Below are 27830 nucleotides of genomic sequence, written 5' to 3' on the forward strand. Positions count from 1 at the left end.
AAACATCAGAACTTACCCTTTCTAGTGTGGACGGACCTGATTCACTAGAAAAGGAAACAATGTAGGTTTATGTCTAGATATTTTATATATGAGAGCAAGGTTTGAGTGTTGGACTGCAACTCTGGAGATCAGGGTTCGATTCCCTGCTCAAACATGAAACTCCACTTGGTGACCTTGGGCAAATCACACTCTCTGCCATTCAAGTTATTAATTTATTTATGTTTATTTATGGTATTTATACCCCGCCTTTCAGCCCTAAAGGCTCTTAGAGCAACTTACAATCATTATTATTTTTAATTAGACGGTTCCTTCCCCTCAATAATAAATGGGACTGTGGCGTACGCAAAATTTGCCTTACGCTTGAGGAGGAGGGAGGCAGAATGGATCTGCTGCCTATGGCAAAAGCAGACTGTTTTTGGAGCTTTGATTATAGTAATCACATTTACATTTCTATACCGCCCATCAGTGAACTCCGCACTCTCTAAGCAGTTTATAATCTGTAAGCCAATTGCCCCCAACAAGCTGGGTACTCATTTAACGAACTTACGAAAGGATGGAAAGCAGTCAACCCTGGAGCTCTAGGATCAAACTCACAACGTTGTGGCTGCAGGACCAGCATTTAACCGCTGCGCCACCAGCGCTCCCTGCGGTTTTGATTAATATGTTCTCTCTAGGAATCAGTAGGTCCCCCAGCGCAACTCTGCTGGAAGTTGAGCATAGAGTTGTGCTGGAGGACCTAGAGGTTCCTAGAGAAAATGCTTCTTTAGGCATTTGTAGGTCCTCCAGCATGATTCTATGATCACCTTCTGGCAGATGTTGGCCATAGGTTTGAACTGAAGGACCTGGAGATTCCTAGAGGTGTTCTCCCAGATAAAATAATAGGGTTTTGTTTATTTTTTACAGTATTTGCAGTTTTCCCACATCCACAGGGGCCCTTCACCCCTAACCCCAGAAAATGTGGAGGGACCACTGCCTCTCTCTCCATATATATATATATGTTTCTGAATAAAATATATACTGGAGGGTGTGTGTGTGTGTATATATATATACACATACATATATACTTTATATATACATACACACTTTTATTTTTCTTCGGATATTGTGAAGAAAATATAGACCCCCTCAGTACTTTGTGTGTGTGTATCCACTTAATATACTTTATATATTTTTCTTCATATATATATATATATATATATATGTTGTTTTGAGTAAAATAGACCCCTCAGTGCTTCAGAGGGTGTGTGTGTGTGTGTGTGTGTGTATATATCCACTTAATATATATACTGTATAATGTTATTCTGAAGAAAATATAGACCCCTCAGTACTTTGTGTGTGTGTGTATCCACTTAATATACTTTATATATTTTTCTTCATATATATATATATATATATATATATATTGTTTTGAGTAAAATAGACCCCTCAGTGCTTCAGAGGGGGTGTGTGTGTGTGTGTGTGTATATATATCCACTTAATATATATACTGTATAATGTTATTCTGAAGAAAATATAGACCCCTCAGTACTTCAGAGGGTGTGTGTCTAGATAGACAGATAGATACACAGAGAGAGAGAGAGAGAGACCCCCTCAGCCTTCCCTCAGGCGCCTCAAACGGCCACCACTTTCAAAAGGGGCGGAGCTTAGGCGCGAGGGGGAAAGAAGCGAAACAGGAACCAACAGGAGAGAGAGAGGGAGCGTGGAGGGCGGGGTGGAGGCAAAAGGGGCGTGTCTTTGTGGGGCGGCCAACCAGAGCGAGCCTCTTCGCCGAGTCACGTGGGGGGAAGTGGAGAAAGGGCGGTTGGGGAACCAAGGAAACGGCCGCACGCGCGAGATAGCGGGAGTGGGCGGGGCCTGAGGCAGGTAGCAGCAGACAGGTGAGGCGTTTGTGGTCAAAGGGAGAAGAAGGAGAAGCAGGAGGGAGCGGATGCTGAGAGGGAGGGTCCCCGTCTGCTCCTCCTCCTGTTAACCTTCATGTTGGACTATAAATGTGCGCTTGCATTTCTTATACGCTGCTTTTATTTTATCCAGCTTTGAATATCCTTTTCTTTTTAATGCCGTTTTAACTTGTGGGTTCTTGTTTTTTGAAATCAAAATCAGCTCAAGTGTGTCTTAATGTTTGCATTTCGTTGTTGTTGTTGTTTCCAATTTGTGTGAGTGTGTGCCTTGTGTTGCCTTCAGAGTAGTTTTGTAGTGACCCTAAAGCCAACCTTTATTGTTGTTGTTGTTGTTGTTGTGTGCCTTCCTTTCCCAAGTTACGCTGACCGTCTATTGGGCTTTTCCTGGCCAGGTTTCTTCCAGAGGAGGCTTTCCGTTGCCAGTCCCTTTGAGGCTGAGAGAGTGTGACTTTGACCAAGGTAAAGGCATGACCAGATGTCATAACAAAATGGGGGACATTTGGAGGGGCTGGGGAAATATAGCACATTACAAAATGAAAACACTCATCCAAGTATAATAAATGCATACCGCTTTGCATGGAGGACATTCTGGAATTGCTCCTGGGCAGAAGGTTGAAATGTAGGACGTGTCTTGGGGAAAAGGAGGACGTCTGGTCGGCCTGTTTCCTTGGCAGCTTCCTTCAGGAGGGGTTTTCCAGCCCTGTCCCTTGAGGCTGAGAGAGTGTGACTCAGTGGGCTTCATTGGCTGAGGGGGATTCAGACTCGTAGCCCAGTGCTCAAACCATTGCACCAAACTCCTGTGAAGTCGGAGGCTTTCATGGCCGGCACCCATCGTTTTTGTGGGTTTTTTGGGCTGTGTGGCCATGTTCTAGAAGAGTTCATTCCTGATGTTCGCCTGCATCTGTGGCTGGCACCTTCAGAGATGGTTTTAAGGTGTACTTTGCCTTGGAGAGCCTGCAGGGCATAGCCGTTTGAGTGGCTGTGGAAACCCAATGGGTCGCTTCCAGCCCCAGAAAACCCTGCGATAAGGTGGCCATGGGTGCATCTACGCTGTAGGAATAATGTTTTGCCACCACTTTAAGTGCTGTATCTCCATCCTGTGGAATCCTTTAATTTGTAGTTTTTCAGGGTCAGAGAGTGCTGGTGCCTCACAAAAATACAAATCCCAGGATTCTGGGTGATTCCTACAGTGGGAGAGCCAGGACCCAGTCTCTCAGGGGCTGTACAGACCACCAGTTTTAGTGCCACATTGGAGCCGTGGCAACTGCACGCCTTGGCCCTGATCTCGCCTTTCCAGACCTCCTGCGAAAACAGAGACTCACCAATATTCAAGCCCCATAGGCTTGAATGGAGTGCGTGCCCCACTGAAAACAGAGGTCACCCCTCTGTGAATATTGAACACTGCTGACCTCAAGTCCGTGAGAAAGGAGGGGCGGCTGTATAGAAAATGTTACAATTTGTGTGCTGCAGTTAAAATAATGTATATATATTTGTTTTTCTTCTTTTAGATTGACTCCCAGTTCAACGTATGACAAGCAATGATTGAATCAGTCAAAATAAGAAGGCAGTGCATCTTGGATTTTTACTCTCATTATGAGCACCTCTGTGCAGTTCAAGGCAGTGCCCCCTTAGCGTCTGTGAAGGCTAAGAAGCCTGAAGGTGTGCTTGATATAAATGCAGATCGCATCAAAGCTGCTGATTGGGTACCTCTCCTGACTGCTGTCAGACACAACAAGACTTTGACGTCTATTGTCATAAAGAGTTTACACCATCAGGGGCATGCAGACTCAGGTAATGTCTCTTTCAGTGGTTAAGCATCATCCAGTCTCTCTCTCTCTTATCTATCTATCGAAGATCTGTAGACAATGTTAATCACCAGTGTTGAGTTAAATCTGAGATCGTCAGGAATCATCACTGGAAGCTTCAAAAGTGAAATCCAAAACTTCTGGAGCACTGCAGTAATTAACTGAATGAAATTAAAAACATGAAAGATTTATCTAAAAAACTGGGAAGGAACAAATTATGGTTTATATTTGTTATGAAACATGTTAATATGCTTTTTGTGTTCCTGTTCTAATAAAAAAAGTGTTTGAAAAACAAAAGCATGTAGTTGTATTAAATTAAAAACAAATAGGATTGACCCCTGCCTTCTACATTTTCCTTTCTGACAAAGCTTTTGTATTTTTTTCTCCATCTTTTCAGTAGCAATTCCTTCTCCTAATTCCTTCTCCGTGAAGACAGAAGTGCAAGCATACTTACGTCTTGTAATTCTTTTGCTCACTATAAAAGCAGCAAAGTATTGTGGCATCTGAAAAAATAATGTTTTATTTTGCATAAACTGTCATGGACATTTTATGTCTCTCATGAAGTTGACTCCAGTCCACAAAAACCTGTGTCAAAATAAAAGTTGTTGCTCTGTTGTAACAAAAACAACAGACTTGCTATTCCTTGAAAACTAACATAGCTGTCTCTTAAAATTATGGTCAGTGTCAGTTATACAGATAAAAATGAATCTGATTGCTAAGATGAGATGGCATGGCAGCCAGTCTGTATAAAAGCTTAGCCTGTTAGTAATTGCATATTATCTGTGTACTAACATCAAGAGTGATTTAATTTGCTATTCTTATTTGGTAGGTAGTGAGAAACAGGGGCCATACATAAGAAGGCGAATTCCAGCTGTTCGATCCAAAGAATTGACCAACCAGCTGTGTAAAGCTATCAAAGGCTGTCTGATGATATCAAGTTCACTGAGAAATCTGGAACTACAGGGATTGCTTCTGAGGGAAAAAGACTTAATGCTGTTGACAAATGTAAGGCTACTCACTTGTAGCAAATAAGTATGTTTAGGAAAATACTGCTGTTCTCTGCCTGGTTTAAAATTATCAATATCCTTTGTTTTGTAGGGGTTGTCTACTACAACATCTTTAGAGCAACTGTCTCTAGCACATTCACCAATTGGTGATGGAGGTTTGGAATGTAAGTTTCCCGTTTTGCAAGCAAAAATATAGCTGCATGTGAAATACAGGGTTTTATTTCTATTTCCACCAACTTGTGTATATCCATAATTGTTGTAATAAGTAAAGTTAATATAACATTTGGTTTTAAACTGTATTTATTTGTTTTTGATATTGAAACATCATTTGAAACACAATGACAGTATTCTGTTAAGTCTTTTTTTCTGCAGAACATTCACAGAATATCTGGATTAGTTAGAAACATAATGAATACTATAAGATTCAAACTAGTCTTCAGAAATAGAATTTATCCCATGTTGGTAGACAGACTGAGAGGTAATTTATAACAGTTCCTGTTGATAATATCTTGGAAGCTTAACATTAATGTAGTAGTTGTGCTCAGTTTTGATTTTTTGGTATAGTAATAGCTTGAGTTACTTCATGTGCCTTATGTTAGGGAAAAGGGATAAATGAAGACTGAATTTGTATGTACAGCGCTGTGTAAATCTACAGCGCTATATAAATAAAGTGTAATTATAATAATAATAATAATGAAATTAAGTGATATATATTATTGGATTTTATTTTTTATTTTTAGCTTTTTAAATTGTCTTTAAATTTAACCTATTTCAGATGGCAACTTATATAAATTCATTATATAAATAATGAAATACGTACTTTTGTTTTCAGTAATTTGTCAAAGTGTGAAGAATTCTTCCTGCATCAGATCTGTAGATTTTACAGGATGTAGTTTGACATGGCGAGGAACAGAACACATGGCCAGCACCCTAAAGGTAAACTGGTTTTCATCAGTTTTGAAGTTTGGTTTCTAATGTGAAGGATGCCATTCCTGGCTGGATTTTTTTAAAAATGTGAACAGAAAACTAGTAATTAGGTACAGCACATAAAGTGAAGTGTCTCAGTGCATTATGCTATCTCTTCTGTTCAGGCCACATATCTGTAAAATGACCTTATTGCCACATAAAGATTTGAGATTTTATAATAGAAGATTATCTTTACATTATTTTTTCTTAAAGCATAAAGTGTGGAACAACTGATCAAACCCACAAGTGAAATTAAATAACAGAACTGGGACAGCCAGGAGAGATCACATTACACCAGTATTAAAATCTCTCCACTGTCAGCCAGTTAGTTTCCGGGCCAGGTACAAAGTGTTGCTTATTACGTTTAAAGCCTTACATGGTTTGGGTCCAGGTTAGCTACAGGATTGCCATCTCCCATATAATCCACCCTCTACGCTTAGGTGGATATTTACTCCAGTCAGCCAGAGGACTTTTTCTTCAAGCACCCCTAAACTGTGGAATGACCTTCCAGAAGAGATTCAGCACCTGAATACACTGTCATAGTTTAAAAGAGCATTAAAGACCAATATCTTCCGGCAGATTTATCAAGATGATTTTGAAATTGATTGTTTTAATATATCTGTATCTTATTTGTCCTTTTAAATTATTATTATTATTATTATTATTATTATTATTATTATTAAACTTTATTTATTTAGCGCTGTAAATTTACACAGCACTGTACAAACAATCTTTTAATTAGACGGTTCCCTGCCCTCAGGCTTACAATCTAAGAAGACATGATACAAAAGGGGAAGGGAGTGGAGGATGCAGCCAGATGCCTTCTGGGAAGGGCTCAGTTCCTTTGGGGAGGCCTGATGGGATTGGCCCACCCCTCTCTCCCTCAGAGGCCAGGATGGAGCCGGATGCATATTTTAACTGATGTTGTTTGTCTGTTAATTGTTGTTGGTCTCTGCTTTGATCCATGGGGAGAGGTGGGTAAGAAATTATAATATTTATTATTTGACAAGCTTGCTGCATTTCACCCTGTAGGTGCTATTAAGGCATTCCTCAAGGAGCTACATAAAAGACCAATACAAATACATGGCATCTCATTGCATAAAACTATTATTGTATTTGAATATTGCTTATAGTCTGTATATTCCCAGAATTTTTTGTGCCATGAATTCCAAAACCATTTACTGAGAGTGAAACATTTGAACAGAGTCTGACATGTTTAAAAATATATTAAGGAGCAGATAGTAGGAAAAATAGTCAGTATTTACAGGCATAAAGGGAAAGGGCATGGCTGAATATTTCAAAAGATTTTATAATAGTTTCAGGAGACTAGTTTCCTCATAAAGGCCTCCAGGGACCAAATATTTTAATTTTTAAAATCTGCTCTGCCTCAGTTTTTGTGGGTTTTTCGGGCAATGTGGCCATGTTCTAGCAGAGTTTCTTTCTGACGTTTCACCAGCATCTGTGGCTGGCATCTTCATTCTCTGAAGATGCCAGACACAGATGCTGGCAAAACGAAACTCTGCTAGAACATGGCCACATAACCCGAAAAACCCACAAAAAACTATGGATGCCGGCCATGAAAGCCTTCGACTTTACACTGCTCTGTCTCCTTTTTCAGCAGTAGCCTCCCATCAGTAAAGTCCACCTTCTCTACTATTTAGAATCTGAGGTCCATTGTAGAATGTTCTTGTTCCAAGAAGCAGTTAACAAAGGAAGCACTTGTGGTTCATTATGGTCCAAAACACACTGGAGAAATAATCCAGTCTGAGACTGCTTTAACTGCCCTGGATCAGTATTAGCGAATCCTGGGAAGAGTAGTACATTGTGGCACCAAAGCTCTCTTAAAGAGATGGTTAAATGTCTCCCAGAACTACAAATCCTAGAATTCCTTACCATTGAGCCAGGGCAGTTAAAGCAGTCTCAAATTTATTTCTGCAGTGTGTTTTGGACCAGTGTAACAGAAATGGTTCCCTATATGTTTCTTAACACGTCTGGTGTTTTACCCACATAAACATTTTGACATTAGCACTATATGACAAATAACATAACTACTGTTGCAAGTGATTAAGTGGTTCATTTGGTCTGTAAATTCAATTATCTTGTAAATGTACCTGCAAGAGACACAGTGGCAGTATCCTATATGTCTAGTTGCACCTATCAGATTATTTTGTGATATTTGTTTTATCTTTCTTCAATGTACTTGCTCCTCATCAAAATGTTCCTAATATGGTTGATTCTTTCAAATGAGATTTTGAGCTTACACAGGTTGCCTAGGATATACCAATATTTCTTTATAAAATCCTATAAACTGTTGGCAGTATGTTTAAAAGCAAGACTGTGTGGTTGGTCTGTAAGATAAGAATGTGTTGCTTGGGATGCTTTGTGCGTCCCTCTATCCATAAGTTGTTCTGTCAATATATAGACTTCACTTCTCAAGTCAACTTCAAAATATATTTTAATCAAAGTATTGCATCTAAAAGACCTGAAATATGAAGTAGTATTTCATTCTTTACTCTTTGAAATTGCAAAACATTGCCTCCTAAGGTTTGTAGCAAGAAAAGCTATGAAGTATGGCAGTTCCTAAGGAGTTTATCATACAATTTCTTTTCATAGAGTAAAGAATGAAATTGAAATGAAATTTTTGTTCCTTTATTTCAGTATGATTTTAACTAAACATTGTAGCTTCAACAATAGAATAATTATTCATTTTTGTTTTTCCGAACTTGCCTGGTCAGTAGTTATTTTTACGTCTATGACAATAGATTTATTTTTCAAAAGCACCAAGCCATGAGGAGACATGGAGAGGTCTGGGCTGAGAGCCTGCGATATAGAAGACCTGACTTGGATTGCATGGCTGGCTTGAGACGCATCACTCTTAACTGCAACACCCTTATTGGTGATCAAGGTGCTACCATTTTAGCTGAAAGCCTAAGGGAAGACTTGTGGCTGAAAGGTAGGTGCTAATTTTACAAGACTCACTTCTGAGTACTGAATGAAAGTGTCAACATATTTCTCCTTTTCTTGTAACTCCAACATAATCCCTTAAACTTTGTCCAGACAGATACAAACACCTGCATTGAGTGGCTCAATTTGAGATACTTTTCTGACTACATAGCCCATTAGATTGCACTGTAGGGTTTTAAAGTGAAGGGTATCATTCCATAGTACTCAAACGCCTGGAGTCAGAAGATACATATTCACATGAGGTGGAGCATTGGTTGTGAATAGGTGTCAATCATTTTTTGTTTAAAAAAATACATAGCACACACAATTTCTGTGTCTTAAAATACTATTTTGTCTCTCTTACAACCTATGTGATGGATGGCTGAAACTTGGGGTCATTACTTGCAACTCTTCAGACAAAATACTGAAAAACACATAACTGGGGGATTAAAAAATTAAAAAAATTAACAGGTCCAGTCTCTCTCTTTTCCTTTCTCTTGTCTTGTGTCCTTTCATTTTCATGATCTTTAGTAACAATTGATTGTATTGTAAAGAATATATAGAATATTTTAGTCAAGGGGACCTTGTTTGAAAGCATGAGGAATAAAGACTGTTCACCTTTGTTGTTACTTTACCAGGAGAAATATCTTGAACTAAAAATAAAAGGGTCTAGCGCAGAGATGCAACAGTAGGAAGTCAGGGGGTTCAGGTTTTGGGTCCAGGACCTTTTGGAAGCTGAACAAACACAAAAAGTGCATAAAGGGGAGGGTTCCAAATTTGTAAGTGGCCAGAAGTCACTTTGAAAAATGGATGGTTTGTGATATTAAACAATGCAAGGCAGATCTGACACTGATTTGAAAAAGTGAGCTTCCCTTTAAAAAGTGAGTTTCACTCTATTTTGTCCAGGAAAAGGGCAATTAATGAAGGAGGGGTCAAGGGCCATGAAAACATTCTGGCATGCAGGCCCAGGTCTAGCAACATGTCAAAGACCAGCTACTTTTATTATGTGTTTAATGTCAGCCCACTTCATCATGTGCATTCTTTGACATGTACAGTCAGCCCTCTCCTTACGTGGGGGATCCGTTCCGTACCCCTCCGTGTAAGGCGAATTCCGCCTATGCTTAAGCCCCATTGGAAACAATGGGGCTCGTGCACGGCGGAGTGTGGGCGCCATGGGCGCCCGCGCCCATTCAATTGAATGGGATGCACCGCCCCTTCTGCCCCGTGCGCTTCCCACAGCTTGAGCGCGTAAGCTCAAGTCCGTGTAAAGTGCGCCCGCGTATGATGCAGGCACGCTGTACTTAAATTATGTTGAGGTTCTGTTATCTCTAAATGCTTCTAGATCATTCCATAATAGTAATGTTTAATCTCTTTACTATTTTAGCACTTGATTTGCAGCAGTGTGGAATTACCAGTGAGGGAGCAAAATCGCTCTTGGATGCATTTGAAACTAACACAACACTTGTAGTTCTGGACATCAGAAAAAATCCATTAATAGGTTTGTATGTTTCTCTTTTGCTATCCTGAAGTAAAAAAGTGATATGTTAGTTAGAATTTGAAAAGTATAATGGATTTTATAATCCCCATATTAGTGTTTCCTCAAACTGAAGTAATGGGAAATTCAGAGCACTCTGTATTTATGTTTCTTATGTTTCTTCTTGAAGGGCAAGGCAAGGGACTGGCCTAAAATAGTACAAACTGAGGAAGTTTTCCAGAGGTGTAACTCTCTGCCTACAAGCACACTGACTTTTAGAAAAAGCAATAATGTGCCTTGAAAAAGGGTTGAAGAACCATCAGTGTCCCCAAATGACAATCCATTCCCACATAAGGATTCTTTTATCCTTCCTTCCTGGTGCATTCATGCCCATAATCATTTTTTTTATTCTTTATGTATCTCTGCTGTTGACTCCAATGTACCATTCTATAGAAACAGGAATGAAATAGTAGATATCTGTAAGGAGACAACTGAAACAGTTTTCTGTTTTGCAAGGAAGTGACACCTCTTCTGAACACCATACAATAATCCTAAAGGGGACTGGAGCCAATTTCTCTGCACTGGTTGCTTCTCAGTACTAGCTCCAAAGCTACATCTATCTCAGCTTTATTCAGGCCAAAGACCATACCAGCATATATATTGTAATGCTCTTTCAGATGATATCTAAACCTTCAGAGAGGCATTTCAGCCCTCTAGGGAAGCTGCAAACACTGAGAAACCACCAAATGTCACAAGGGTGGCCCCAGGGCCAGAAGCCCTGCTTTAATTCAAATCAAATGAAACCATAAGCTTGTGTATCTGCCTTCTGATCGGAACCATTTCTCATGATCATTTTCCATGCAATAACAGCACAGAATTCCTGTATTGGTTGGATCCTTTAGCTGTGTCTCGCCAAGCGCTAGTTCTTGCACAGGGTTAGTCCCTGCATATTGCTCCTATGCAAGAGGAAAAGTAATCCTTCAGTAGTAGGATTATTAACTATAGAACTATTTAGGTTAGAACTAACCATAGAAGCAGTAAATGTCTGGTTACACTTCCCTGTGGGAAGGGGAACCAGGCACCTACTGCATCTATGGTTAGTTCAATCCTAAATAGAGTTCCAGGGTTAATAACTGCAGCCCCTAATCCAACTGCTGAATGGCTACTTTAAGAAACAGTCATTCTCTAAGGTTGTGGTAAGAAAAATATATTTAGGCTCTGTAACTTAGGGCAGTGGTAGATATAGGACCGAGCCATTGAGGCTGTAGATAGGCTAGTTCTGGACCTTAATTTCAATCAGCTGATCTTCGATGCTAGAAGGGAGGGAAGAAGAATGGCTGTATGAGTAAAACATGGGCTGAATTGTTTTAAAATAACATAAATATCAGTCTCTTTATTCTTTCTTTATAGATCATGCTCTGATGAAAAAACTAATTGAAAGAGTTCTCATGAATGCTGACGGAACTAATTTGGAGGTAAATTCTAGTGGCATTCTTGAACTTTTTATGTTTGGTATGGATAAAGACATACTAAGTGTAGAAGTCTGTGCATCTTGAACTAAAATACCTTCTCTCTTCTAGTACCAGTGGCTTCCATCCCCAAAAGATATTAAAAATAAACCTAAGAAAAGAACAGTTATCTTGGGAAATGGCAGGAAAGGAAAAGCTACAATTCGTATTGGTAATTATATTCATTTTCTCTATGTGAAATGACACACAAATGCATTTATAAGTGTTAATTTATTTTCCATAGTCATAATTTGTTTAGAGGTGAGATTGCTAAAATAGTAAAATAGTAAAAACAAATACAAACAAATTCTTAATGGGTTGCTCATTAAGTTTCTCATATTCACTTTTCCTTGATTCAGTGTTTTGGAGGTAACTTATTATACAGTACTTCTGCTGTGAGTCAACTTTGTGATGCAAATGATACTGTAATAACAATTTATTCCAAGCAGTTGAAATGTTCATTCAACTTGGCTTGCATTCCTCACTATTTTAGTCTGACAGACAAGAGAGGACCAGGTTTCTAACATTCTGAAATGAAAAGGACCAAGTTTTTAACGTTCTGAAATTTTGTCAATTTCACTATTCTATTACTAAATACACCTTGTATTCTAGGATCCCATGTAAGCTCTTGGCTATATCTGAAAACTTATCTTCCCTAACTATCTATCATCCTTTGAACAGTGAAGATAAAACTGCTTAGATGTTAACCAGTTGCCCTTCCATCTCCTTAGTACAATCCTGTGTACATTTCCTTGGAAGTCAGTCTCATAGCCTCCAGTGGTGCTTACCCTAGGTAAATGTGCATAGAGGAGCAGCCTCCTGAGAGGTCAGGGCAGGTACTTGTTTTTCTCTCCAATTCCAGACTTTTCAAGCTGATGCAGAAAAGCAGTGGCTTGTCTTTGACAGAAGGCCATCTTAACTATTGGAGCCTAAGAAAATAGCTGGGGTTTGTTTTAATATTAAGTAGTAGAAATTGTGCTTAGTTTGTCTCTTGCCAAAAATGGCCAATGCCAGTCTTCTCTGTCAAAGGGGGCAGTGAAGCAGATGACCTTGGGCTCATTTTGGCAAGGAGATGGTTACAGTGCTCTGAGGCCATCTAACTTCTGTTGCTGAATTGCCTTATCTTCTTCCTTAACTTGAATTGAGGAGGAAGACAGGAGATTCTTCTATTACCTTTTGGAATCCCTTGTCCACTAACTACAGGGACAATTGTCACTCCTTCTCCTGCTCCATGTTAGAGAGGAAGATGGTGCCTTCTTGTTCCAATTATCAAAAGGCAATGAGCCAAGGCAGGAAATGGAAATGTGTACTGATGTGATAGATTGATATGATGTTTGAATTCTGAAAAATCTTGTATTTTTGGACTGTTTTACTACACAATGGTATTTTATCTTGAATTATATATGACACAAAAGGCTCATTTTCAGACTTGAATTATAATTAAATTTCTTAGGTTAGGGATTGCTTAGGCTAGGGGTTTTGCTGTCAGGAAAAAGCCACATGGGATATATAGTCACAAGAAATATAATATGTATATGAATGTATTTGAAAGTAACATGACACAGCAAAAGTTATTGAATTGTCACACAGGTGTTGTAAGTAATGTAATTAGAAGGTCCTGAAAGCCAAGGACATATGAGGCAATGACAAAGTGAAAAGGTGCAAATTGATATCACCTGAGAGTCATTGAGTGGACAGTAATGTATGATGCAATGTGAGGTCTAGATTGAGCCAAGTATGGTATGTCAATCATAATGTATGTACACGCCCAGGAGGTGGCAACTGTATAATGAATAGAGAGACAAATGTCTATATAAACAATAATGTATGGCAATACTTTTTGTGTGGGTATTGAGGAGTATAGTAGTGTGGGTATTGAGGAGTATAGTAGTGAGAGTTTTGTGAGTAGTGAATTGTTTTGTGCATAGTGTATATAGTAGAATAAAAGTAGATCTTTTTAAGAAGACTACTGTGTTGACTGGTGTCTTGAGAGCTGAACAAGAACCAGCAGACTCCAGAGAAGATTGGAAGACATCTTCAGCCAATTCTCAGAGCTACTGGTCAAACTGGTTGTTCTTCCGCTGACCAAGGGGGTGAGAGTGAAAGCCAGGAGAAGAGCTGCAACTCCCATCATCCCTAACAAGGGTTATGGGCCCAGCGCCAGTTACTGGAACACCCAGCATCCACAGAAGCTGAACTTTCCTGGAAGAGAAAGAAAGTTTTGTGGACGACCGATCAGAGCAAGCTGTGTACGCTGCACTGGTAAGCTCGTGAGTGAAGTGTTTTGTGTTTTGGAAAAGCCCGAGACGAGGCAGCTGTGCAAACTCAGGAAGGACTTTGCCAAATTGAGTCACTGCACAAGATAAGATGGAAGTGTTGAAGTTTAGCAAGTTGAACTCCCACAATTATTCCACCTGGAAAGTTTATGCACAGTCACTACTGATTAAAGAAGGTTTATGGGCCACAGTCGAGACGGGGCTAACAGCCGATGCAAATGCAGCCGCCAAAGAAAGAGATAGCAAGGCAAAAGCATGCTTGTATTTGATGCTCGAGGAGGACATGATAAACGATGTGAGAGATAAGGGCTCCGCAAAAGAAGTTTGGGAGACTCTTGAAAGGCTACATACTCCAACTACAGCTTTTGCCAAAATGCTTTGGTCTAAAAGAATCTATAGACAAAAGATGACTAAGGGACAGTGTGTGGTTGAACATTTAAAGAAAATGCAAAACCTGTTTGTGGAGGCAGAATTAAGAGGTGTCCAAATAAACAAAGAACAGCAATGTTACATCCTAATAGAGTCTTTAGACAGTTCATGGGACTCCATCACTAACAGTCTTCAGAATCTGCCTGAGGCTGAACTAAGCAGAGACTTAATAGTAGCAAGAATTTTGGAGGAAAATCAGAGAAGATTGTCTGAAAAAGAAGACTCACAGAAATCAGCAACAAGACTGCACCAGGCTCCTGAGTTAAGAGAACACCAAGCAGCAGCTCCCGTGAGAGAAAAACGACGTTGTTACCACTGTGGATAGGCAGGACATTTGCAAAGAAACTGTCAACAATTGGCTGCTGACCAGTACAGACAGAGAGATAACAGACCGCAGACGCGGAACTTTCAGCAACAGAGACAGAACAAGCCGACATTTTTCAGGGGCAGTTACAACAAGAAGGAACGTGCAACAATGATAAAAGAGAAACATAGAAAAGATTCTAAATGGTTAATAGATTCTGGTGCAACTAGTAATATGTGTAATGACATTGAGTTGATTGAAAATAGGAAATCTGCCAATATTAATGCAGTAATTCTAGCTAATGGCAATGAAGTAAGTTCAGTAAAAGAAATGGGATCTGTTTACATTCCGGGGTTAAAACAAGAATTTAATAATGTGCTACATGTGAGAGAGTTGGAAAACAATTTATTATCAGTCAGTAGATTAACAGACCAGGACTACACTGTAATTTTTGAAAAGAATTTTTGCAAGATAAAGTTAAATGGTGAGCTTTGCGGAATAGGGCTAAAGAAAGATAAGCTTTATTTTCTAGAGGAAAATGTTGATCATTACAAAGTAGAGAATGTAAACAATGTTGATAATGTTCCGTTACACAAGGATTGTATACATGAGTTACATAGAAAATTTGGTCATGCAAGCTTTAAATGCTTAAAGAACCTAATCAGTATGTGCCCTGATCTGAGAGTGGCAGACTGTAAAAATCATTTGGATTGTACCATTTGTAGTCAAGTGAAAATTAAGTCATATCCTGTAGCAAAAAAGACAAAAAGAATTGCACGAAGACCTTTTGAATTTGTACATGCTGATGTTGCCCACGCAAACTGTTTATCTATAGGAGGTTGCAAGTATTATTTGGTAATTGTGGACAGATACACTAGATTTACATTTGTCAGAATACTGAAAAATAAGTCAGACGCTGGGCAAAGCTTAAAATCTTGGATAAGAATGGTTGAAAGAAAATTTGATTTCAGAGTAGACACAATTATAACTGATAAAGGCGGGGAATTTTTATCTAATGAATTGTTTTATTGGTTTCAAAAGGTTGGCATAACACACCACACAACAAATCCTGCATGTCCTAGTGAGGATGGGCTTGCAGAGAGAAAGATTCAAGAAATCAAAAAGTTAACTGCTTGTATGATGGCTGACGCGGGTGTAAGTGATAATTTTTGGGGTGAAGCTGTTTTGACAGCTGTACACATAACCAATAGACTCTATCATTCAGTAATAGATGATATTCCTTATAGAGTTCTATATGGTAGAATTCCTAATTTTAAATACCTAAGAATCTTTGGTCAATATGCATATGTGTACACACCTGCATGCTTTAGAAACAAAGGTGAACCCAAGAGTAGAAGAATGATGTTTTTGGGGTATTCTGGAAACAGTTACAAATTCTATTTAGGAGGAAAAGAAGTGAGACATTCGAGATCTGCCAATTTTGAAAGATATGCTGGTTGGGAAAAACTCCATGCAAATAAGGAAGTGTTTGTGAAGTTAGGCAACTCAAGTGAGGCAGAGACTCAGACCCAAAGCCAAGCATCTCCAGGAAATGGAGGGGTTATAGTAAAACCAGAAGAACCATCCACGAGTAGCAGTGATAGCTCCTCAGATAGTGAAATGTCCAGACCAAAAACCACACGCATGACAGAGGACAAGAGATTCAGTAAGAAAGCCACAACTTCCAGTGTAGACAGAGATGAGGAAGAGAGAGGCAGAACAACAGAGTTAGTACCTAGACGTAGTCAAAGAACTAGAAAATCTCCTGACAGATTTGTGGTGACCAATGCAAAAGCTTGTTTGGTTTTTGAAGAACCAGAAAGTTTTGCTGAAATAGAAAATTTTCCTAAAGAGGAACAGGAGAAGTGGTGTGAAGCAATGGAGTGTGAATTTGATTGCTTAGAAAGGAAAGATGTTTTTGAAATAGTAGGAAGACCCAAGGATAAAAAAGTCATTGGTTGCAAGTGGGTTTATAAAAGGAAAGACATGCCTGATGGTAGTGTGAAATATAAGGCAAGGTTGGTAGCAAAAGGCTTTTCACAGGAACAGTTTGAAAATTATGACAAAACTTTTTCTCCAACCGCAAAAGCAGAGAGTTTAAGAATGGTATTAGCAGTTGCAGGAAAGAGAGATCTGATTGTAGAGCATTTTGATTTTGAGACGGCTTATTTAAATGCCAATTTAGAAGAAGAAATTTTCATGGAGCAACCTCAAGGTTTTGAAGTAGGTGGTAGTCAGAATGTATACAGGTTGAAGAAAGCATTGTACGGTCTCAAGCAAAGTGCAAGAGCTTGGAATATATGCATCAATGATGAACTGGAGAAGTTAGGTTACAAGAGAAGTGTTGCAGATGCTTGTGTATACACAAAAGGAGATGTAATTTTGTTGATCTATGTGGATGATTTGTGCGTTGCAGCCAAATCAAAGAAAGAAATTGAGTTGGTGAAAAATGAATTGTCAAAGAAATTTGTGTTGAAAGATTTAGGTATGTTGAAGTCTTACTTAGGGATAAATGTAGAATGGACTGAAGAAGGGCATTGTTTGCTGAGTCAAAGCAAGAAAATTGAAAGGTTAATTGAGAAATGTGGTTTACATAGTGCAAAGGTTGTGAAAACTCCGATGACTACAAGTTTTGTGTCAGAGGAAGTTACAAGAGCTTTTGAGGATAAAAGATTGTTTAGAAGTGTTGTTGGATCTTTACAGTTTATTTCTAGCCATACCAGACCAGACATCTCGTACGCGGTTCATGTTTTGGCCAGAAGAGTAAACGACCCGAGAATTGAGGATTGGACAGCAGTGAAACATTTGATTAGGTATCTGAAAGGAACCATAGACAAGAGGTTGATAATTAGAAAAAGCAATGCTGATTTGGATTGTTATGTAGATAGTTCATTTGCTTCGGAATCAGGGGACAAAAAGTCAGTGACTGGAATGATTATAAGATACAGCGAAAGTCCCATTGTGTGGAGAAGTAGAAAACAGACAAACGTAACATTGAGCACTAGTGAGGCTGAGTTCGCAGCTTTGAATGAAGTCACAAATGAGGTACAGTGGATAGAACAATTATTGATTGATTTGAATGAAAGCTTTAAAATTCCTGTAGAAATTCATGAAGATTCGCAGTCCTGTATAGCAATGGCAGAAACAGAAAGTCTGAAAAACAGAACAAAGTACGTAGGTGTAAGATACCAGAACGTAAGAGAAATGGTCCAGAAAGGAGAAATAGAGTTAAAGTACATAGAGACACAACACAACATAGCAGACATTTTTACAAAGGCTTTGACAGTTGAAAAACACGAGAGATTGTCTCAGTTGATTGGAATGACAATATAATTCACATACAATATTCTATTTCGGAGGGGATTGTCAGGAAAAAGCCACATGGGATATATAGTCACAAGAAATATAATATGTATATGAATGTATTTGAAAGTAACATGACACAGCAAAAGTTATTGAATTGTCACACAGGTGTTGTAAGTAATGTAATTAGAAGGTCCTGAAAGCCAAGGACATATGAGGCAATGACAAAGTGAAAAGGTGCAAATTGATATCACCTGAGAGTCATTGAGTGGACAGTAATGTATGATGCAATGTGAGGTCTAGATTGAGCCAAGTATGGTATGTCAATCATAATGTATGTACACGCCCAGGAGGTGGCAACTGTATAATGAATAGAGAGACAAATGTCTATATAAACAATAATGTATGGCAATACTTTTTGTGTGGGTATTGAGGAGTATAGTAGTGTGGGTATTGAGGAGTATAGTAGTGAGAGTTTTGTGAGTAGTGAATTGTTTTGTGCATAGTGTATATAGTAGAATAAAAGTAGATCTTTTTAAGAAGACTACTGTGTTGACTGGTGTCTTGAGAGCTGAACAAGAACCAGCAGACTCCAGAGAAGATTGGAAGACATCTTCAGCCAATTCTCAGAGCTACTGGTCAAACTGGTTGTTCTTCCGCTGACCAAGGGGGTGAGAGTGAAAGCCAGGAGAAGAGCTGCAACTCCCATCATCCCTAACATTTGCAGGTTTCATAAATTAGGAGTTGCTTAGGTTTGGAATCCATTAAGATCCGGGTTTTGCATCAGGAAAAAAATTGAATATATATGAAATAAATAAATAAATAATGAATGTGAAGTTTTAGGTGATGTAGAAGAACCTTGACTTAATAACTTGTTGTGAGTCAGCCACTGGACTTGTTTTTTTAAAGCATAAGGGTATCCATATTATCCTCTCACTTAATTTATCTTATTTGGCTATTTTTCCAACTTCTGCTTCAGTAATCTGGAGACACAGAGGTAAGCGTACAACATAGTACAGCCTGTAAATTTTGGGGAAACATATGTGCAGACCTCTGTAGGACCCCAAATACATATTGTCCCATGAAGATACATAGAATTATGTTGTAAGAGTGCTTTGTCATGAAGTGGAAAGATACTAAATTCATTGAGGTTTTCTTCCCTGTAAACTTGACTAACATTAAGCTGTGTAAATGCTGCATGAAGCAACATTGTTTTCTTAAGTAGATTTACTGGGAAGGAGTCCTGGTCACCTTTGTGGGACTTAGCAGTAATAGTTAAGTACACTTAGCTGAGTGTATAGAAGTGGTTTTTAATCTTTGTTGGGTCATGGATCCCTTTGAGAATGAAAGCAATGGACTAGAGAGATACATTAAAACACAATTTTCAAAGGAATGGGAAAGAAAGACAAAAACCAGGGGTTTCATGGACTCCAAATGTTTCAAGGACCATAAGTTATGAATCTAAAGGAACATTTCTGTTAAGTCTATAATTTTCATAGAGATTTCAGCAAGTGTGCTTTATGGCTGATATACCAATTATAGCTATATATCTTCCATGGTTTTGTATGATCTATATGATTGGGTACTTCTTAAACTGGTTGGTTCTCTAATTTAAAAAAAAAAATCATTCTCCTACTTTACAGCGTGTTTTCGAGCCTAATGAATACAAAAAAGGAATCCCAGTAATTTGATTACTTGGGGAAGTACTTCAACATTATATGGTCAAAAATAGTCAGGAAGAGCATTATTGATGTTTGTGGCAGTATTTTTTTTCAAGTTACTGTAACCTCATATCTATCAGATGTGGAACATAACAGAATTTGCAGAATTAAAACAGTCTCAGGGTAGATTCAGGAGCACATTGTTCTTAGGTGATTGACATGGGGTTTAATTCTCATACATCTCTGAATCTTGAATTTTTTTATTTTTTAATTGCTTCCCTGCAATATCTATTGCAATATCTTTCCTCTACTTTTCTTGATGAATACAGGATTTGCTTCCAAAAAATCCTCAAGTCCTGGTAAGACGACGTCATGTGACCAAGACAGCTATGCTCCAAAGCCATTGCCTCCAGGGGCACGTGGGTTTCTGCCATGGCGTACTGCTGAACGCGCAAAACAACACAGGTAATATATATTAAAAGCAGTGAGAAAATGCACCATGGAGGTACCAAGGATGGTGGTAATGTGTAAGAAGCAAATAGCTAATTCTTTGGTAATGCAGGTACAGTCAGTCCATTTTATACACGATTCAAACATCGACGGTTTGAAAATATTTTTAAAAAGTATAAATTTCAAATATCAAACCTTGATTTTCCATTTTTTATAAGGGACACCATTTTGCTATGTCATTATATTTAATGGGACTTGAGCATCTGTGGATTTTGTTATACACGGGGGATCTTGGAACCAAACCCCAGCGTATAACAAGGGTCCGCTGTATATCTTTTCACTGAATAATGTAAACTTCTTTAATTGAGTTTTACATATAAATATATATAGTCCTGAAGATTTTTTCTGTGCAGTCTTACTTATGGGTTGTGTGCACAGCCTAGTTCAGGAAAGGCAACATGAGGTAGGCAATGTAGTACTTTCTAGATATTATGGATAATCACTTCAACAATACTTAACCATAGACATTTTGGCTGGGGCTTTGTGTAGGTTGTAGTGCAAAACATGTACAAGACACCAGGTTGCCACCCCCATTGCTAGGCTGGAGTTTTGGTAGGAACCTTGCCCTTTAATCAAATTCTTGACAAGTGAATGGCTTTTACTTTTGCATTGCAAATTGGCAAATTGTGTAAGCACTTAAATGCCTTGCAGCTTGGTAACAAGCATGGCTCATGTATGGGACAGATAGGATTCTTGATACTGCAGTGGCTGTTTTCATAACTCAGGAATCCACTGTGCAGCCAGATGCTGCAGAAGTGGATTTGTGACACTAGTTTGGCCTAGCAACATAAATAAAAATGTAAGAGACAAGAAAATACATTCTACATATATTATTGTGAACCCAGCTTGTTTCTTTTGCCTCACTTTGGGTTGGAGAAGAAGGCTCAGAGTTAGCCTGTGTCTTGATTATTGAATTTCTATCTATGAATAGGAGAGTATTTCAGATAAATGTGGGAAACAAGTAAAGCAGAGGTAGTAAATGGAACTACAAACCACTTAGTGAATTGCTGCTGTACTTATACTATATTAGGCAGAAGAGACATGGAAAAACAAGACTTTAGGCTAGGAAATATTAAGTGGACACATTCAGAGGATGAAATAAGTTTGACTTAAAGATATTTGTACACTTAAATCAGACAACTGGCACTACAAAGTTTCTTTACCTCAAACATTTAATTTATTTTTAGGGCTTCATCTCGGAAGAAAACCCATGAATTTCCTTTGCAGATCCAGGTAATATGTCTTCTAGAAAAAAGTGGAAAGCAACTGCTAATTTTTATAACTGAGTTTGTGAAGAGCAGTGTCCTCATAATTATTTATAATTATAACGAATTATAATAAATAATTATAATTATACATAATTAGAAATATTCTTCCTTGAATTTGCCAAGGGAATTTGGCACACATTTTCCCATTCAAGTAACAAATACTTATTCTTGATTTGAGGAAGAGGTGTACCCTTGCTTCCATTCCAGGAAAAGATGCTTCGCTGAGCTTTCACCAGTGTTTGAAAACTAGTATATTTATGCCTGACTGCATCTCTTGTGCCTGCCTAATGTATCCAGGCTGGTATTCCTGTGAAAGTTACTGTGGAAAGTGGTTCTACATCTGAAACTGAGACAGAAGGTGCTATACAAGACGTTATGTGTGAAGCTGCTGACAAAGAATCTCCAGACATAATTAACTTGAAACAATGCCATCGGTTACAGGTATGGTTACTTAGATTTTATTAAAGGCAAATGTAGTGCAGTGATCCTGTAGGGCTAGGTAATGTGATTGTCATTTAATTGTTTACTATTCTAAAGAGTTTCTAAATATATGTCGTCAAAAGGAGTGTGGAAAATTCACACAAACTATGAGCTAAACAACTTTTAAAATGAGGACAGATTTGACCTGGAGCTACAGTGGGAAAAATTAGACAATATGTGTTTTTGCCACAAATACTTGGGTTCTTTGGGAGTGCTAAATTTGGCCATTCTGTGCCTCTTGGGATAGGGGACACGATACAGTTGAGAAAGTATTTCTGTGAAACGTGCAGCTGTATTTCTCTATAGCAACAATTGCTTTTAAAAACTGAAAATTTCTTAATGTTTAGTCAAAAATGCTTCTGAATCAACCGAGTCGCTTTTTAGATTGTTGATACCTAGCCCTGTATTATCCAGCTTTGATAGTTGGTACTCCTGATGTTGGGCAGAGATCTTCTGCAGCTTTGATATTTAAGATGTTTTCAAATTGTGAGTGCCTCCTACTGAAAGCAGGACTCTGCATACATAGCATATGATTTCTGCCACTAAGCTTTGCCTGTTATCTTAGAGAGAATGGTGTGCCTGATGTCTCATTCTGTTTGTTAGTTGAGATTGGCTCCTGGAACTTTTGGCAGTAAATGACTAGCCTCAGTGCTGATTTCTATTGGAGGTTTATTGAACACTTTTGATTAAACATTACCTTCTCCCAAATTGTGGGCCATTCTCAGACATTATGTTATTGTGCTTTTATTGTTTTACTATCTTTTGGTGCTGGTTTATAGTACTTTGGGAATTGTGCAGAGGGGAAGTGATGCAGAAGTGACAGCAACAGCAATATGCTAGTTTATGTTTTGGGTTTTTTTCCTTTTGATTTTAAAACTTCTGATGGAAGAACAAAGAGTACCTAGTAAATTTTGAAAATTCTAAATCTAGCTGGAAGGAAGTCTGATTTGAGTACAGTGGCCATAGAATGAAATTAGCAGTTGCTTCAACAGACCACTTTTTATTTCTGATAGATGGATTATGAAGAGTGTCAGTTAAGATTAAAAGAAGAACGAAAAGCAAGAGTAACTGCTGAGGAACGGATAATGGAGGTAGCACACAATTTCTTCTGTAGTATTTCAAATTCTTTTTAAAAGAATACACTATGGTTCTGTTATAATCATTTAACCAAAGTTCCATTTTATATATCATTTCAGCCTTTTTTTCATATAGGCAGAATCTGGATTTTCTAAAATTTTAGGTTTTAAGGGCTTTCCAAATTGTGTATTTAGAGCTGCGGTTGACAGCAATTTGTCAGCTATAAAGCACTAAAGAGCAAAGATACCAATGTATAGTAAGATGCAGGGCTTCCCCACCCCCCCGTCTCAGGGGCTTTGAAATCCACTCAATAATATAACCTTATATTTAAATAAGTATTTAATTTGGGTAAAACAGAGAGGTTAGTTTATTCTGTATTCAGAGTCTTATATGAAGTCTGCTTGTGACATCTGTGTGGCTTATGTGCCTCCTGAGTTGTGTGGTGCACATACTGCAGTATATTGTTATCAAAAACATGCTCTCAATATACGCTAGACATTGCCAAGCAAAAAACCCCGAGTCCAAATTTGTTTCCTATACCCCAGCTCTTCTACATTATATCTTTCAGATTTAGATTGTGAAGTTCAGAATAAATGCCCCTCTGTGCCTTTAAAAGACTTCTGCATCAAAATCCTGAATATATTAGTTTAGACATTATAAATCATGAATATACTGGCATAATTACATTTTCATGAATTGTTCTGTTTTTATTTTACTTAATTTTTGTTTTAAATATAACTTGAAGAGAACCTTTATTTTCCAGAGAACTGATAAGTTTGCATAGATAAATGGAAATATCATAAGCTCTTGTAATGCCCCAGTCACATTTTTGATAAGTTGTATAATTGGTTATCATAGTGTCGAGACATGGCAACTTTTCTCTCACTGCAGTGGTCGGTAATATAAGGCCATTTTAGCTGTTTTTCATTTTCCCAAGAATTTTCCTGAAAACTACAGATTTACTGATCAACTCAGGAGATAAATATGGCACATGGGCTTCATTTGCAGCTCTTCACTCATAGGACCTAAATGTTGCAATTGTCTAAATTGTGCTTATTGTGCTTTTTATGTAGGACACTGGGAAGGGGCAAAGCATATTGCAAAGCCAAAATGTTAGATACATAAAATGCTGGAAGTTTTTTCCTGCTACCAGGGGTTTAAGAAGAGACATTTTCAATTAAAGGAAGCTTGTTTCATGATTTCTTGTAGCTGGAACTGGAAAATACCCGTTTAAGAAATTTGAATTATTCCCTGTCAGAGGTTCTCCATGCGCAGTCAGTAGCCAGCACAATTTTGGAAGATGAAGGAGTTTTGGGGAGCATTGAGAGCTCTTTCCAGAAATTTCATGCATTTTTAGATCTTCTTAAAGATGCTGGGTAAGACAACACAGTTTATCTTTTTGGTTCTTCTTTCTGCAGTTAGTTGTGGTTACAGTTTGTTGGCATAATATAAATTAGAATCTTCTTCTTCTTCTTCTTCTTCTTCTTCTTCTTATTATTAACCTTTATTTATAAAGCGCTGTAAATTTACACAGCGCTGTACATACAATCTTTTAGTCAGACGGTTCCCTGCCCTCAGGCTTACAATCTAAGAAGACACGACACAAAAGGAGAAGGGAGTGGTGGTGGGGAATAGGATCAGGTCCAGCAGATCTTCTCCACCTCCAATGCCTGGATCAAGGCAGATGGACTGGAGGAAGGGCTTGGCTTCTTAATGGATGGTTAAAAGGAGGCTTCCTGGGCCAGAGAGGGGCTCGCCTCTGGGAACGCTTCTCTAAACAATATAGTCTTTGACTCAGTTTTGAAACTAGGTAGAGAAGTGATGAGGTGTGCATGTGGGGGAAGAAGGTTCCAGGAGTAAGGGGCAGCAAGTGAGAAGGGACGAATTCGGGAGGGGGCAGTGGTAATAATCATAGAATCAAAGAATCATAGAGTTGCAAGAGACTGCAAGGGTCATCCAGTCCACCCCCTGCCATGCAGGAACTCTCAATCAAAGCATCCCCGACAGATGTCCATCCCAGCCTCTGCTTAAAGACCTCCAAAGAAGGAGACTTCACTACACTCTGAAGCAATGTCTTCCACTGTCAAAAAGCTCTTACTGTCAGGAAGTTCCTCCTAACGTTGAGGTGGAATCTCTTTTCCTGTAGCTTGCATCCATTGCTCCATTGTTCTAGTCTCTGGAGCAGCAGAAAACAAGCTTGCTCCCTCCTCAGTATGACATCCCTTCAAATACTTAAACAGGGCCATCATATCACATCTTAACCTTCTCTTCTCCAGGCTAAATATACTCAGCTCCCTAAATTGCTCCTCAGAGAGCATGGATTCCAGACCCTTCACCATTTTGGTTGCCAAAATTTGGACATGCTCCAGCTTGTCAACATATAGAGTTGGTGGTTAATTTCTTCATATAAAGAATACATTATGCTTTAATTTTTATTTACTTTTTGCTTTGAGAACACTTCTGCTAGAGCACTTCATATGCTGTGAACAGCACCTTCTTTTAGATGCTTGTGGCTTCTTATATCTTACAGACTTGGACAGCTTGCAGCAATGGCTGGTATAGACCAATCAGATTTTGGCTTATTACGCCATCCCCAAATGACTTCTACTTTAGCCAAACCCACCATAACACCGAGGGAGAAGTCATTTGAAGAAGAAAGACAAGAACACATGCAGAATTTTAAAGTAAGTTTGTGATCTGTGATAAATACAGCCTGATAAACGAAATGGTTTCTGTTTGTTTTTCTGTTTCCTCCTGCAAGCCTTTCCTCATGGTTTCTCTTTCCCCTTAAGCATCCTTGTAAGTACTCTTGAGACATTACTGTCCTATACACTTAATACTGTGCTAGGTGCTGGCAAAACCTTTGCTCCTTTAACAGCTTGTTGCATTCTGTGCTGGGCAAGAACTAAGGTTTGAGTGCTCCATCTCTCTTCTGCCAGCCTACATTTGACTGCATCCATTTGCTTGTCATCTATGTTGTCTATGTCATCTGTGGGTAGCAGCTGATTGCTTGCATACAAAACTACTTTTGTATGTTCTATGGCCATAAGCTGTGCTTCACACACTTCCCATACATTGATCTCTATTCAGACCTCACAATATGAAACTCTTGTTTTTAGAATACCCAAAGAAAACTCATGACTGTAAGGTTTGCAGTAATAGGCCCAATGATCTGATATAGCACTTTGAAAAAAGAAACCGCATTACCTTGGAAATGTGGTAGAAGTTCTTATGGATGTTCAAACATATCTATATTTTGTACCAGTTACACTTGAAATGCTAAGGCTTCTGAACACTTCTAAATGATACTTGATCTTGATTTTACTTAACATACACATAGGGAGAGAGTCTCATACTGGAGGAATAGCCATAAGGAGAATTATTTACATGTACTATTTGACTTTACAGTACCTTGATTACAAGTTGTTATTCATCCAGAAATTTCACTTGACCAATCAGCCCATTTTATCAATTAATATAAATGGACTGAGAGGATCTTCTTACAAATAGTGCTAAGCACAGTGTCTACTCTCATCCTGATATTGGGAGAAATTGCTAGTTGTATGTTTTTTATGTGTTAGATGAGTTTTTCTTTTCTTTTCCTTTCACCTGACATAGGGAAAGCCATAAAGAAAAAAGTAGTTAGCTGGTTTAGCATGGTTTTCATAAGGAATCTCCAATCTAAAAATGCTTGTTAGGTCATAAGTAGGTAGCATTGCTAAAGAAGCAGTCACATTATGTTTAATCTGAAACAACAAAAAATCCTGTGGCACCATCCAGATTAACACTGTGATTATAGCATTAGCATTCACGGATGATAACTATAACACACCACATCAGATGCTTGAAGTGTTATCCAGAATGTCAGAAGATGATAGATAGATAGATAGATAGATAGATAGATAGATAGATAGATAGATAGAGGTGGCACATTGGGGGCAGAATTGTAGACAGTGAAGAGGTATGGAAATTAAATGCAGAAAATACTAACAATGGAAATTGCATTGTTAAAGTTGTTAGCATTCCCTTAGCATTCTCTGGATGAATGAAGGACGAATCCACCCCATATGGGTTTATTTCCATGTAGCAGAAGCTCGAAGCAGGAGTCTAAAATACCTTTCTCTATCTGTCTCCCAGTCTCTCTCTCTTCACACTAATCTTTTTAAGTTAGGTGTTTGTTTTTTTTTTACTTTATAAGGGAGCTGACTATGAATTTATTTTTCTTCATTGTAGAATTCTGGTTCAGCCACTCATCCTGGTGCTTTCAGCTTCCAGACAGATTTAAGTCCGTATCAAGTTGCAAATAATGTCCTACCTGCTGCAGCAAACACACAAGAACCTCAGGTCATTGGTCAGCCCCAACAGAGCTTATGGCAAGAAGTTGAAGATAAAATTGATAGCTGGAACATGGAAGAGAATGCATCAAAAGCTAGCCTGGCAGTATCTTTGGAGAAGAGCAGCCAACCTCTGCAACTAGAGGCAAAAGATTCCTCTATGAGGCAACCAGTTGCTACTCAGCATGCAGTCTCTGATCCCAGTATAAATGTGTACAGTAATAAATTCAGCAGCCTTGCTAGTGAAAATAGTAAAGTTTCTTCAAAAAGACTTCCCTATACATCAAGCTTTGCTGCAGGAGATCAAGGTGTGCATCAAACTGATCCTTCTAAAAATGACACAGTGGGTTCTGACTCTGACCTACAAGAAAGCATTCATTCAGTGGGAAGACTTTGAAACTTCGGTTCCTAGTGGGAAGGCTATTCAGTGGGTGAGGCTTTTGTGAGAAATGCATTCTTCAAAAATGTGCTTACGCTTGATGGGTCTTCTTCACATGTCTTTTTGCAGCATCCAAGAGGATTTATTGTATTTCTTTTTATATGCTTTTTAAATAAATAATAAAGGATCTCATGTGATTCAGATAAGA

At 38.5% G+C, this 27830-nt stretch overlaps 1 protein-coding gene across 1 annotated transcript; it reads left to right on the top strand.

The window, feature by feature from the left end:
- The first annotated feature begins 1887 nt into the window (after window positions 1-1887).
- LOC149311629 (centrosomal protein of 78 kDa-like) lies at window positions 1888-27828 on the top strand. Its single transcript, XM_089527497.1, has 17 exons — window positions 1888-2069; window positions 2291-2357; window positions 3407-3689; window positions 4533-4708; window positions 4802-4874; window positions 5543-5646; window positions 8455-8629; window positions 10004-10117; window positions 11504-11568; window positions 11674-11773; window positions 19904-20039; window positions 21272-21317; window positions 21650-21793; window positions 22846-22923; window positions 24119-24285; window positions 25440-25593; window positions 27143-27828. The coding sequence occupies exons 3-17, from the start codon at window positions 3437-3439 to the stop codon at window positions 27638-27640; spliced, it is 2283 nt and encodes a 760-aa protein (XP_089383623.1). The 5' UTR covers window positions 1888-2069; window positions 2291-2357; window positions 3407-3436; the 3' UTR covers window positions 27641-27828.
- The last annotated feature ends 2 nt before the right edge of the window (window positions 27829-27830 follow it).

The sequence above is a fragment of the Sceloporus occidentalis genome, unplaced genomic scaffold (assembly GCF_023333645.1).
Source record: "Sceloporus occidentalis isolate IW3139 unplaced genomic scaffold, rSceOcc1.0.p SCAF_5, whole genome shotgun sequence".
NCBI lineage: Eukaryota > Metazoa > Chordata > Lepidosauria > Squamata > Phrynosomatidae > Sceloporus > Sceloporus occidentalis.